At 46.8% G+C, this 13142-nt stretch overlaps 1 protein-coding gene across 2 annotated transcripts in view; it reads left to right on the plus strand.

The window, feature by feature from the left end:
- LOC122811983 (sarcoplasmic/endoplasmic reticulum calcium ATPase 2-like) overlaps positions 1–13142 on the plus strand; it is a 1984788-nt gene that overhangs the window by 964831 nt on the left and 1006815 nt on the right. For both annotated transcript variants that reach the window (XM_044084186.1, XM_044084187.1), the window contains exon 12: positions 5314–5445. In XM_044084186.1, the coding sequence (XP_043940121.1) occupies positions 5314–5445 (132 nt within the window). The remainder of the gene's footprint in view (positions 1–5313; positions 5446–13142) is intronic.

The raw sequence follows: 13142 nt of genomic DNA on the forward strand, positions 1-13142 counted from the left end.
CTCTGATTCCAAGAAAAGGCTCAGGGAATTTCTCTTGCTTCCTCAGCACAGGCCTCCGGCTATACTTCCAGTCTTGGACATACTAGATGATGTTTACTCGGAGGCCTGCCTTAACCCGGACTCTCTACCTCCAGCTCCTGTTAAGCCTGACAGGTACTACAGGGTTCCTGACTCGCACCAATTTCTATACAAAAGCCATGCTGCTGACCCAGAAACCATCTCACAGGGCCCCAAAGGAGTTAAGGCCTCCATTGCTAAAAATCCATTGCCTTCCGAGAGAGATTCCAGATCCTTAGAAAGGTGGGGAAAAAATGTATATACCTCGGCTACCTTATCCATGAGGGCTTTAAACTGTCAGTTTCATATGCTAAAATTTCAACAGTTTTTGTTATCAGAATTGAAAAGTAAAATATCACAGCCTTAACAACCAGACTTAAAAGAGTTACAGGATTTGATACATAGTGCAGAACAAGTGGGTAAGCATACCTTACAGTGTGGTTTTGATGCTCTAGAGGCCTCATGTAGAGCTGCTGTTACAGGATCAGTCATACGTAGGCATGTGTGGCTCAAGGAACAAGCCCTGCCTGACCATGTCAAAGCTAAATTACTAGACGCCCCTCTTCAAAAGGATGTTCTATTTGGTGCTAATGCTGAGGTGGTATTAAGGAAAATGCAGGAAAAGGCTAAATCAATGCAAACAGTGAAAGAATTTCTACAGGTTCAACCCCCACGTTTTAGTAGAAATTGGCCTTCAAAGAACCGGTCCTTTCTGCCACATACAGACCCCAAAGAGGCAGATACAGGCGCCCGAGGGGCAGAGGTCAAGCCCAAGGATCGTATAGAGGCAGACATTGGCAAGCTCCTACAAAAAGAGGTGGGGAGGACAACTCGCAATCTTTTAGAAAGCAAACCCAATGACTTACCCCTTTTTCAGACCAACCAGGTCTCAAATAGTAGCCCCCTTAGGAGGAAAGCTGTCATTATTTTCAAAAAATTGGCATATTGTCACAAAAGACAAATGGATACTGGACATTATAAACAGAGGCTACAGATTTCATTTTCACACCCTTCCAAAACTGAGAGGCATGCCAAACCTGCCACACAATCAAAGGGCAGAGGCACAAAGGCAAATTACAAAGCTCATAAACATGTAAGCTATTCAGGAGGTACCTACGCACGAACAAGGCCAAGGTTTTTATTCCAGGCTATTCCTGGTACCAAGGAAGGGAAAAGATTGGAGACATATTTTGGACCTGTCCATACTAAACACATTTCTACTCATACCAAAATTCAAGATGCTCACTCTACAGCAACTTCTTCCCATGCTGGGCAAGGGGTCTTGGCTGGTAACATTGGACCTCAAGGAGGCATACCTGCATGTCCCAATCAGACAAAATTGCAGAAGATACCTCAGATTTCTTGCAGGTTCAATTCATTATCAATTCTCTGCATTGCCCTTTGGCTTATCTACTGTGTCCAGAGTATTCACGAAATGCCTGGCATCAGTAATTGCCTTCTGCAGACTTCAAGTGATTCAAATATATCCTTATTTGGACGACTGCCTGATCCAAGCGGACAGCAAGCGCATACTTCTGAAACATCTAGCTTATGTAATAATATTGTTGAGATCTCTGGGATACACAGTCAACAAAAAGAAATCAAGATTAATACCTTCTCAGAAGATAATTTTCCTGGGTGCCAACTTGGATACAAACACCCAGATGGCCTACCTCACACCAGAGAAGCAGGGGCAGTTACCTCAATATTTCACAGCACTAGCAAATTGCACCAGGCTTACTGCAAGGAAAATCCTGCAGGCTCTGGGATTCATGGCATCTTGCATCTTACTAATCCCATGTGCAAAGCTGCATATGAGGAAACTTCACTGGTACCTAAAAAACATATGGTCTCAACACAGCCACAGTTTGGAAACAATAATACCACTAATTCCATGCCTGCAAAAGGAATTTCAGTGGTGGGCTCAAGCTTGCCAAACAAACACAGGCCTTCCATTCAGCAAGCCTCAAGCAAACCAAGTCATCACAACAGATGCCTCAGACTACGCCTGGGGGGCGCACATGGTAGATCGGTGCATTCAGGGCAAATGGTCCCAAAAAGAAAAGCACCTTCATATAAATCAAAAGGAAATGTTAGCAGTAATAAATGCTATTATAGCCTTCAAGGACCTTCTGCAACCAGGACAACTACTGATAAGAACAGAAGCACAGTACTTGCCAGGCAAGGAAAACACGCTGGCAGACAACCTAAGCAGAAATATGACAGATCCACACGAATGGAAGTTGCATCCAAATGTCTTTTCAGAGATAATCCAAGCCTGGGGAAGGCCAGACATAGATCTTATTTGCCTCCCACAAAAATCATCAATTGAAAAAATTTTGCTCAAGGATTTTGCACCCAAAGGCCTGGAGAGTGGACGCTCTCTCTTTTTGTTGGACATCAATGACAGTTTATGCATTCCCACCTCTTCCTCTGCTGCCCAAAGTTCTACTGAATACCAGAACAGACAGACCAAAAATGATCCTCATTGCTCCAGACTGACCAAGACGACACTTGTACCCACTCCTGAGGAGCCTGACGCATTCACCACCATGGACACTGCCACTTCTCTTGACTCAACACAGTTACAAAACTCTTCACAGCCAGCTAAAGACACTCAATCTAGCTGCATGGAAGATCCCTTAGCATCACAACAAGCATTACTCTCCAAGGAGATTCAGGATGTCATTTTGGAGGCCAGAAGGCCGTCAACTAGAAAAGCTTACTCCGCAAAATGGAAGCGGTTTTGCGCCTGGAATGCGAAAAGGGGTCAGGATCCTGGGAAACAGAATTTACCTCAAATCCTACAGTATTTAACCGAGCTGTTAAGCACTGGACTTTCATTCTCCTCTATCAAAATCCATGCCTCAGCCATTTCTGCAGACTACAACACTGACCCACCCTTATTCTCACATCCTCTCTTAAGGCAGTTCCTCAGAGGGGCTAAGAATCTAAGACCACCAAGAAAACAGCCAATACCTGCTTGGGATCTCAATTTCATTCTGGAAAAACTGACCTTACCTCCCTTTGAACCAGCTTCCTCATCAGATTTGCAATACTTGTCCTGGAAAACAGCTTTCCTTGTGGCAATTACCTCAGCTTGTAGAGTTTCAGAACTACAAGCACTCATGGCTGTGCAGCCTTTTATCATCTTCCATCAGGACAGAGTTTTCTTGCGAACCAACCCGTCCTTTATGCCTAAAGTGGTATCCAAGATAGCTTTGAATCAGGCCATACATCTACCTACCTTCTATCCTAATCCTCAAAACAAAGGGGAGAGACTCCTACACTCCCTGGATATCCACAGGCAGCTGCGTTATTATCTGGACCGAACAAAGCTTTTCAGAAAATCAGACCAGCTCTTTGTGTCCTATGCTGTAGGAGCTCAAGGAAAGCCAATTTCAAAACAGACAATCTCTAAATGGATAGCTCACTGCATACACTTTTGCTACTCCTTGCATGGCAAGGCTGTACCTACAGGCATCAGATCTCACTCCACAAGAGCCACTGCCACTTCTGCAGCCTTCTTCAGAGGAGTCCCTACCAAAGACATTTTGGAAGCAGCCACTTGGAGTTCTGTACATACTTTCTCCAAGCACTACCACCTACCATTATACTCCAGAACTAGGGCAGGCTTTGCCACTGCAGTCTTGCAAGGCATCCTAGTGCCTACCACCCTTTTGTTAGCTTTGGGATTCTACCCATCTGTAAAGACTGCAGCTGTATGCACGATGAACATAGTACAGTTTTGTACCTACCATAAATGTAGATGTTCGAGTGCTAATACAGCTGCAGTCCAGGTTCCCCACCCTCCTTCCCCTCTTGGGATTATCCTAATGGCTAACACCTCATCATACAACATGATTGGGGTATTCTTTTATGGTGTATTTGCTTGCACTACTGGTTTTTGATATTATTATTGCATTGCATTATTACTTATAATTATGTTTTGCCTTCCTTCTGGGGGCACCTGACATCTGGGGCAAGAAAAACTGAAGAAAATGGCGTCGGCTGGTTCCTTTATACCCCTGTCGCACTGACGTCAGGGAAGAAGCGAAAACAACCGACACTGGACCTAGACTTTGGAATTCAGCCAACCGAGGACCCACCTGACGGCAGGAGAACCCCATCTGTAAGGACTGCAGCTGTATTAGCACTCGAACATCTACATTTATGGTAGGTACAAAACTGTACTTTCCTGCTAGCATAAGGCCCCACTCCACCAGGGCAGCAGCTACATCTACAGCCTTCCTCAGGGGGGTGCCAACCAAGGATATTCTGGAAGCTGCAACTTGGAGTTCAGTACACACCTTCACCAAACACTATCACTTACCACTATACTCTAAGACTAGAGCTGGCTTCGCCACTGCAGTTTTGCAGGGCCTACTAGACTCTTCTAACCCTGTTTGATTCCACCTCCCATCCTTAGCTTTGGGATTCATCCCAAGTGTGATGACTGCAGCAGGGTAACACGATGAACATAGTACAGTTTTGTACCTACCATAAATGTAGATGTTCAAGTGTTCACCCTGCTGCAGTCCAGATTACCCTCCCTCCATCCCCTCTGAACTAGCTAAATTGATCTCTACCAGTCTATCCTATACTACCTCTGTGGTGTATTTGCTTGTGCCTAACGGTATTGTTTACCTATTGGGGCACCTGACATCTGGAGCAAGAAAAACTGAAGAAAATGGCATTGGATGCCACTTATATACCCCTGGCGCACTGACATCAGGGAAGAAGCAACAGCAACTGACGCCGGACCAAGACTTTGGAATTTGGGCCGACTGCGGGACTGCCTGACGGCAGGAATAACCCTAGTGTGATGACTGCAGCAGGGTGAACACTCAAACATCTACATTTATGGTAGGTACAAAACTGTACTTTATGTATGGCTTCATTGCTTTCCATAGTGTTGACTGAGCTTTTGAAGTATATCACAAGGTCATACTGGCAGGACAACAAAACAGCACCGTTTGTGGTCACTGTGTTAAGAGTTACCAGTGAGGATAACTAGCAAAAACCTTGGACCATAAATATATGCTTATTTGCTTTATATATACTTGTATTTTATTTATTTTGCTCTGACGTGACAGCTGTCAAATTTCCTCCTAGTTTAATTGCTCAGTATCTTTTTAAATGCAGAAATGAGTGGATAAGACATGTTACTTATCTAATTAAAAGTGACTAAAATAACTTTAGTACCTGGTACTGTCATCACTTTAACTGAGTGTCATTTTGTTGTGTTTTCCTCAGATTAAAGGAGTTTATGAGAAGGTGGGAGAAGCTACAGAGACTGCTCTGTGCTGTTTGGTCGAGAAGATGAATGTTTTCAACACCAATTTGAGAGGATTAAGTAAAGTTGAGCGAGCAAATGCCTGTAACTCGGTAATGTCTTCTCTATATATTTGCCTTCCTTATTCCGTAACACTACTCTTTCTGTTTTCCAGGTACCTTGCAAGTTAGAACTAGCTTAGGTCTTCTGAAGCTAGTACTGAACTAGAATTCAAGGAACTCATAGTCATATGTCATAACTTCCATTTCAATGTGTATGTGGTATCAGGCTGTGTCTAACAATAAAACATTTGTTCATAGGTTGGTACTAGGCTATCTGCCCTAGGGCCTATGCAAGCCTAGCCATAACAATTCCCTGGATATTTCTTTCCACAATATTTACTTCTCCAGGCCCCTGTCTAGCAAGGCGACTGACATGATCCCCGGGGTGAATTTCCTATCTCCCATCCAATCATCAAGGTTCCTTTTGAAGAGGGCCAATGAGGCGCTCTGCTTGATATGTGTGGGCAGTCTATTCCAGAGTGTGGGGAGTCTCTGGGTCAGGAACCTATCCCTCCAGTATGTTTTGATGTTAAGTTGTCTGTCTTGGCTTCATTTTTGCTGGTTGGGTTCGGAGCCGATCCTCGGCTCCAACTCGGCCATCTTCAAAAGCTCGAGAGCTGCATATTGGCTCGAGGCCCCCCTATATCCCATGATGCCTGGCGCTAGATTCCCAGATCTCGTTTGCCACTTCTGCTGCGAGGTTGTTCTACTGGCTCAGGTCATATATGCTTTATTATTATTGTATTTTTCTTGTCAAAACTGTAATTGTTAGTGTAGAATTATTCATTAGTCTAGACTTTTCTATTACAGCTAGTTTCTTCCTTAGATAAGCCGTTACCTTTCCCCAAGAAACTCGTTTAAATTAGAGAGTCCCCCCCCCCTTCTCTCCACTTTCCTCAGAAAGGTTCTTAGAGGTTAACCTTTCTCTCTATCTCCTTTCAAAAAAAAAAAAAAAAAAGAATTTCTTCTATTAATCACTGTTGGTGTTTAGTGATAGTTTTCTGTGTTTTTTGTTGTAGTGGTACTTGTAGTGGGTTGTGGTAACTGTAATGTGTTAAGTTTTATTGTTTGGTTACTTTAACCTATCTGTCTGTGTTCTTGTCCTTGGTTTTCCCCCAGGATGTCCAAGGATCCAAAACCGTCTGGATTCAAGAAGTGTGACTCATGCTATCAGAAGATGTCTCTGACAGATGGTCACACTTCTTGTGTTTATTGTCTGGGTGCTGTGCACCTGCAGGACTCTTGCTCGATCTGCCATGCTTTCAGTCCAAGTGTCCTGCAGGAGCGCAAAAATAAATTGATCCTGAGGGGTATGTTTAAACCCCAAGATTCACCGGCGAAGGCTCAGCCCGTGAAATCTTCCAGGCCACCTAAACCATCGGCTCCCAGTTCGGAGCCGTCATTGGGTGAAGCCACACAATCCATCTCGGCTCCGGCTAGAACCGATGTTCCTCCCTCCCAGTCGGCTCCGACACGGTCTTCGGAGCCAGCTGAAAGTCGAAAGAGATCCAGGTCTCCTTCTTTGGAGTCGATACGTTCGGCTCCAAAGTCGCCCATGCTCCAATCGCAGCGTAGTCATCGATCATCCCACTCTTCTTGGTCCTCTAGACTTTCGGACCATGACTTGGAAAGAGTGGTCAGTAAGCTGTTAAAATCACAGGCCTTAGCCAAAATGTTGTCCAGCCCTCCTCATCAGGAGTCTGCTCCATCCACAGCTGTAGATATTCCTCCTCCGACTCATCCTATGAGCCCGGAGCCGGAGTTCGTTGGGGTTCGAGTAGTGGAACCATCAGCGCCGATACCCTTTCTTTCGGTTCTGTCATCAGCTCCGATCCCTTCCATGGTACCTTCCCTGGAGGGATCTGGGCACCGAGACTCCCTTGTCGGTTCCAAGGGGGCGAGTGGCATCGGACCCTTATCCGACCCCACTCTCCCTCTCGGTGCTTCGGCTCAGGTAAGCTCAGCTCCCACATCTGCCTCGGAGCCGTCCCCCTCGGTGCGGGGAGGGCTTCTGGTTTCTTCGGAGTCTGAGCTTTTTCTGCATCCGGGCAGGGACGCCTTCAAGGTGATGAAGAGTGTACTGGCCCCCGAGTCAGCCCCACGATCGACCCCATTGGCTCCTCCCCCTAGGGTTCCTGCGTCAGCCTCTGCCCCTCTTCCAGACCCCAAGCGTGGGGATCCAGTGCTCCAGGACACCCCTTTGGGTGTATCCTCCTCTTCCGAGGCCGCCCCTGATCATTCAGAGGAGCCACCTTGCAAGAGGAAATGCAAGAGGAAGCATGTTGACTCCCCCAAGTCTGTCACATCGGATATCGACTTAGAGGAGTCGGAAGGGTCCCCAAGATCCTCCTCTGAAGATGTTTCCTTCTCAGACATCCTTGAGATGCTTAGGCAGAGGGGAAACTGGACTACCCTAAGCCCTTCCGAGGATGAGTCGGTATTCCTGGACGCGTTTGGATCCCGACCTTCCACCTCCTGGGGGTCTCTGCCTTTCGACCCACTGATGTCTGTGGTGGCTCGGAAGGCGTGGACGGCTCCAGACACCGTGGAACCGACCCCTAGAAGACCTGCCAAGTTCATTACTGCCCCGCAGGACAAACAGTTCTTGACCAAGGGTGTCCCCGTTGATGCCATGGTGGTAGCAGCGGCCACAAAGGAGGAGTTGGCTGAAACTTCTTCATCTGTCCATCCCCCTAACAAGGAGTCCAGGACGATGGACAGATATGGGAAGCGGATTTTCTTTTCATCGACCTTTTCCATGCAGTCCCTGAATTACCTGTGCCACTTTACCCGTCTTCAGAGGGATCTCCTGAAAGAGCTTGGAGATACCCTCCAAGATCCATCAGCTGAGGGGGCCCAGGCTAAGGCAGCCTCCCAGCTGGCGACTCTTAATTCAGTGGTAAACTCCTCCATGAGGCTCATTTCGTATGCAGCCGATGGTGCGAGTAGAGCCACAGGCACAGGCGTGGCCCTAAGGAGGCACGCTTGGATGTTACTATGTAACTTTGCGGAACCTTTCAGAGCGTCTTTCACCAACACCCCTTTTGTTGGTTCCTCTCTCTTCGGATCACAGGTGAAAGAGATACCCTTACCAGGTGTGAGCAGGAAGGCAAGACTCTCTCTGCTGTAGGAGTCCGCTTTTCCACTCCGTCCAGACCATATCCTAAGGGTCAGAAGAGTGGAAAGATGTGGTTCCGGAAATCCCAAGGAGCCTTGCCGGACACACGTGGTGAGTTTCCCTCCAGGGGCAGAGGAGGGAACAATAACAGACGCCACCCTCGTGGCAGAGGGGGTCCGCACAACCAGGGCAGCAGAGAATCTTTCTCTGACAAGCCCTTCCAGCATCCCTGAAATGTTGCCTGGCTGCTCACATCTGGAGGCATTCGGGGGAAGATGAGCCTGGCAAGACATAACACAAGACAAATGGGTAAAGTCCGTCGTATCCGGAGGCTACAGAATTCCCTTCGTTCGCACCCCCTTAAGGTCAAACAAGTCCCTTCCAGATGTTCCACCCAGTCTGAGGGACCAAGCAGTGCAAGAACTCTCAAAACTGCTAAGAAAAATGGCCATCCAGCAAGTCCCAGCAGACCAACAAGGATCCGGAATTTACTCAAGGTTCTTTTTGGTACCAAAAAAGACTGGGGACTGGAGACCCATTTTGGATCTCAGCAGACTAACAGTCTGTACAAAGAACGAAGTTCCGGATGGTCACGCTTCAGTCCATTTTACCCTTTCTGGATCAGGACAATTGGATGTGCTCCATAGATCTTCAGGATGCGTACTACCACATCAAAATGGACAGACGCTCCCGAAGATTCCTTCGCTTCCGGCTGGGAGCCAGCCATTATCAGTTCAGAGCTCTGCCCTTTGGTCTCACCACAGCCCACACGGTGTTTACCAAATGTATGGCAGTAGTTACTGCTCACCTGAGATGGCAAGGTGTTTCCATATATCGACGACTGGCTCCTCACTGCTACCACCAGACATCACCTTCTGCGAGCCAGAGGCTGCACCATCGACACTTGCTCCAGGCTAGGTATCACAGTAAATTTCGAAAAATCTGCATTGTCGCTCTGTCAATCTATCACCTTTATAGGCGCAAATTTAAATACCAAAGACATGTTAGCGAGCCTCCCACCAGACAGGGTGTTAGTGATTCGTCAGCATGTCAAGGTTTTATTAGCATGCAAAAGGATTCAAGCCAGGTTTGTCCTTCAAACGCTAGGTCTCATGGCAGCAGCGATCGTACTTGTCCCTCTAACTCGGTTTCACATTAGGATTCTCCAGTGGCTTCTTTTCACCCAATGGTCCTTCCAGCAACTTCCCATGTCTTACATGATTATGACCACTCAGGCATGCAAGAAGCATCTTGCGTGGTGGATGGTCTCCACATCAGTGCTCCACGGCAGACCATTTGTTCTCCTCCCTCCAGTGGCTACAGTGACCACGGATGCCTCCCTGATCAGGGGGGGCATTATCAGGGGAGAACAGTCCAAGGCATCTGGCAACCTCACGAGTATCATCTGCACATAAATGTCTTGGAGATGAGGGCCATGCTCTTAGCGTTGCAGGCTCTTCAGGACTCTCTTCCTACCGGGACCATTGCAGTTCAAACGGACAATATGTCCGTAGTGTGGTACATCAACAAGCAGGGCGGAACCAGGTCCTACCCCCTATGTCGAGAAGCACTCAGACTCTGGCAGTGGGCAGTCTCTTCCCAATGGTTTCTGATTGCAATGCACATCCCAGGGAGGTCCAAAGTCATAGCAGACAGACTGAGCAGAGCAATTCTCATGCCTCACGAGTGGTCTCTGAACCAGGTAGTTGCGGACTAAATCTTCCGCAAGTGGGGCCAACTTTGCTGCGACCTTTTTGCAACTCTCTTCAACAGCAAGTGCAGCAATTTCTTCTCTCTCCTTCCACTTCCCGGGAATTCCCCCAGAGACGCTCTAGTCCACGATTGGCCCCAGGGACTTCTTTATGCATTCACTTCTTTCCCCCTCATACTGAAGCTAATTCAGAAGGCTACTGTTTTGGGTTGCAAAATGATCCTCATTGCTCCTTACTGGCCTCAACAAATATGGTTTCCATTCCTGCATTGCTATCTTCCCGAACAGCCTTGGACTCTGGACCTAGTTCCAGACCTCCTGGTTCATCAGTTGGGCGGGCTGCACCAATCCCTGCACTCTCTCCATCTTACAGCTTGGTTGCTCCACTTCCAATCTTAGCCAGGCTCCCAGATATCTCCCACTCTGTGCGCGAAATCCTTTTGTCATCACACAAGTCTACGACCAGAAAAACTTACTCTAGTAAGTGGAAACGTTTTTCTTCCTGGGCAGAGGCAAAAAGTGTAGACTCCTTTTCAGCCCCCGTACACTCCATTTTGGAATTTCTCGCGGAGCTCTTTCATGCTGGGTCCGCTTCCGCTACAATTAGAGTTCAGTTAGTGGCAATTTCAAATTTTCACATTGGCATGTCGGAAAACAATATCATGTCCCATAAGCCGTGTAAAGCTTTTCTCAAAGGAACCATTCTGCTCAGGCCCCCAGTGAGAGATCCTCCACCACTGTGGGATCTAAATTTGATTTTAGCTTCGCTAATTTTGCCCCCTTTCGAACCTGTAGCATCTTGTTCACTGAAGTTCTTATCTTGGAAAACACTTTTTCTGGTAGCTATTACTTCAGCCAGAAGAGTTTCGGAACTACAGGTTCTTTCTATCCGTCCCCCATACCTCGTGTTCCACATTGACAGGGTTGCTCTTAGGACTAATCCTTCCTTCCTTCCTTCCTTCCTAAGGTCTCTTCAGAGAGTAACTTGAATCACTCCGTAGACCTTCCTGTGTTTTTCCCTAACCACCCCAACAGGGCGGTATAAGTTGCATCAGTTAGATATTCACAGGCAACTACGCTTTTATTTACATAGAACCAAAGACATTAGAAAATCAGATCAACTGTTCCTGTCTTATGCAGTAAGTAAACAAGGTCTTCCGGTCTCCAAGGTAACCTTATCCAGGTGGTTGTCTTCCATCATCAGTTTCATATACCAACTCAGGAATAAAGAATTACCAGTCAAACCAAAAGGTCACTCCACCAGAGCTTCAGCCACTTTGGTGGCTTTTCAGGCTAGGCTGCCCATGGAATCTATTTGTGCTGCGTCTACATGGGCCAACCCACATACTTTCATTTCGCATTACAAGTTGGATTTGGTTTCCAGGAGCAGAGCTGATTTTGGTTCCACTGTTCTGAAGAGTCTTTTCCGATGAGCCACCCAGGATTTTAGGTGCTAGGGACGCTGTTCCAACCAGCAAGAATGAAGGCGAGATAGACAACTTAACATAAAGAAGTTATGTACCTACCATAACGTTCCATGTTAGTTGTCTTCTTCTCGCCTTCTTTCTTGCGTACCACCCTACATCCCCCTATCCTAGTGGACCGAGAAGAGTTCCTCTTGATTTTGCACTGGCTGAGTCTTCTCTGGCTATTTCCTTCTGCTTAGTAGTCTCTCCAGTAGGATTTATGCATTATAGGATAGGATTCCTTTATTATTATGTCTGCAGTTAGACTTACCAAACGAGATCTGGGTATCTAGCGCCAGGCATCATGGGATATAGGGGGGGCCCTTGAGCCAGTAAGCAGCTCTTGAGCTTTTGAAGATGGCCGAGTCTGAGCCGAGGATCGGCTCCAAACCCAACCAGCAAGAAAGAAGGCGAGAAGAAGACAACTAACATGGAACGTTATGGTAGGTACATAACTTCTTTTTCATTGTGATGACAAGGCTTAGATCCCTGGAGCGTGTGGCTCTGAGGGATTGGGATTTCTTTAAGTGGAGCATGTCCAACAGCTCAGGGTTTGACATGGCCTTGTATGTTAAGCAGAGATCACCTCTGAGTAGACGATATGCCACAGAGTATAGCTGGAGTTTTTTTAGACGGTCAGTATATGGCATCTGCTTTAGGCCTGTGATTCTTTTAGTGAGGTATTTCTGTGGCCTTTCCAGCTGTTCCAGATGTCTTGTGAGGTACATACCAAACTGGGCATTATACTCTGTAATGGGTCTAATGAGGGATGAGTACAGTGGGACAATGACCTCCTTTTTTCTGGATGAAAAGTCCTTAGTGATGAGGTGTGCCACATAGAAGGATTTCCTGACTGTTCTGACAATGTGGTTATCGAAAGTGAGACCACTGTCCACCTGTGTCCCTAAGTCTCTCATCACACTTGCGATGTTTAGTGTCCTGCCACCTATGTGGTAATTCATGGGTACATGTTTTTTTTCCAAAGGGGATAACTATACATTTCTTGGCATTAAGCTTTAGCCCATGGCTCTGGCAACAGACATCTGTTTCTCTAAGGCCTTTTTGTAGAATATCCACATAATTTGGGGATTCAATAATGGCTCCCATTTTGCAGTCATCTGCAAACTTTGTTAGACAGAGTCCCTTAGTGTTGGCCTGTACTTCAGAGAAGTAGATGCCAAACAAGAGTAGTCCCAGGACTGAACCCTGAGGTACTCCACTTGTCACTTGTCTGGAGCTGGATTTGGAGTCGGCTACTTTTAATGCCTGGGTTCTGTCAGTAAGCCAGTTAGCAGCCCATCGAGTGCCATAGGGATTTATGCCCAGCTTAGTAAGTTTATCTATAATTCCAGAGTGGGGGATGGTGTCAAAGGCTTTGGTGAGGTCCAGATAGGCTGTGTGGACTGCCTTACCCTCATCCACAGCTCTGGAGACTGATTTGAAGAAGTCAATC

Source organism: Protopterus annectens, chromosome 9.part0 (assembly GCF_019279795.1).
Source record: "Protopterus annectens isolate FY-2018-M chromosome 9.part0, PAN1.0, whole genome shotgun sequence".
Classification (NCBI taxonomy): Eukaryota; Metazoa; Chordata; order Ceratodontiformes; family Protopteridae; genus Protopterus; species Protopterus annectens.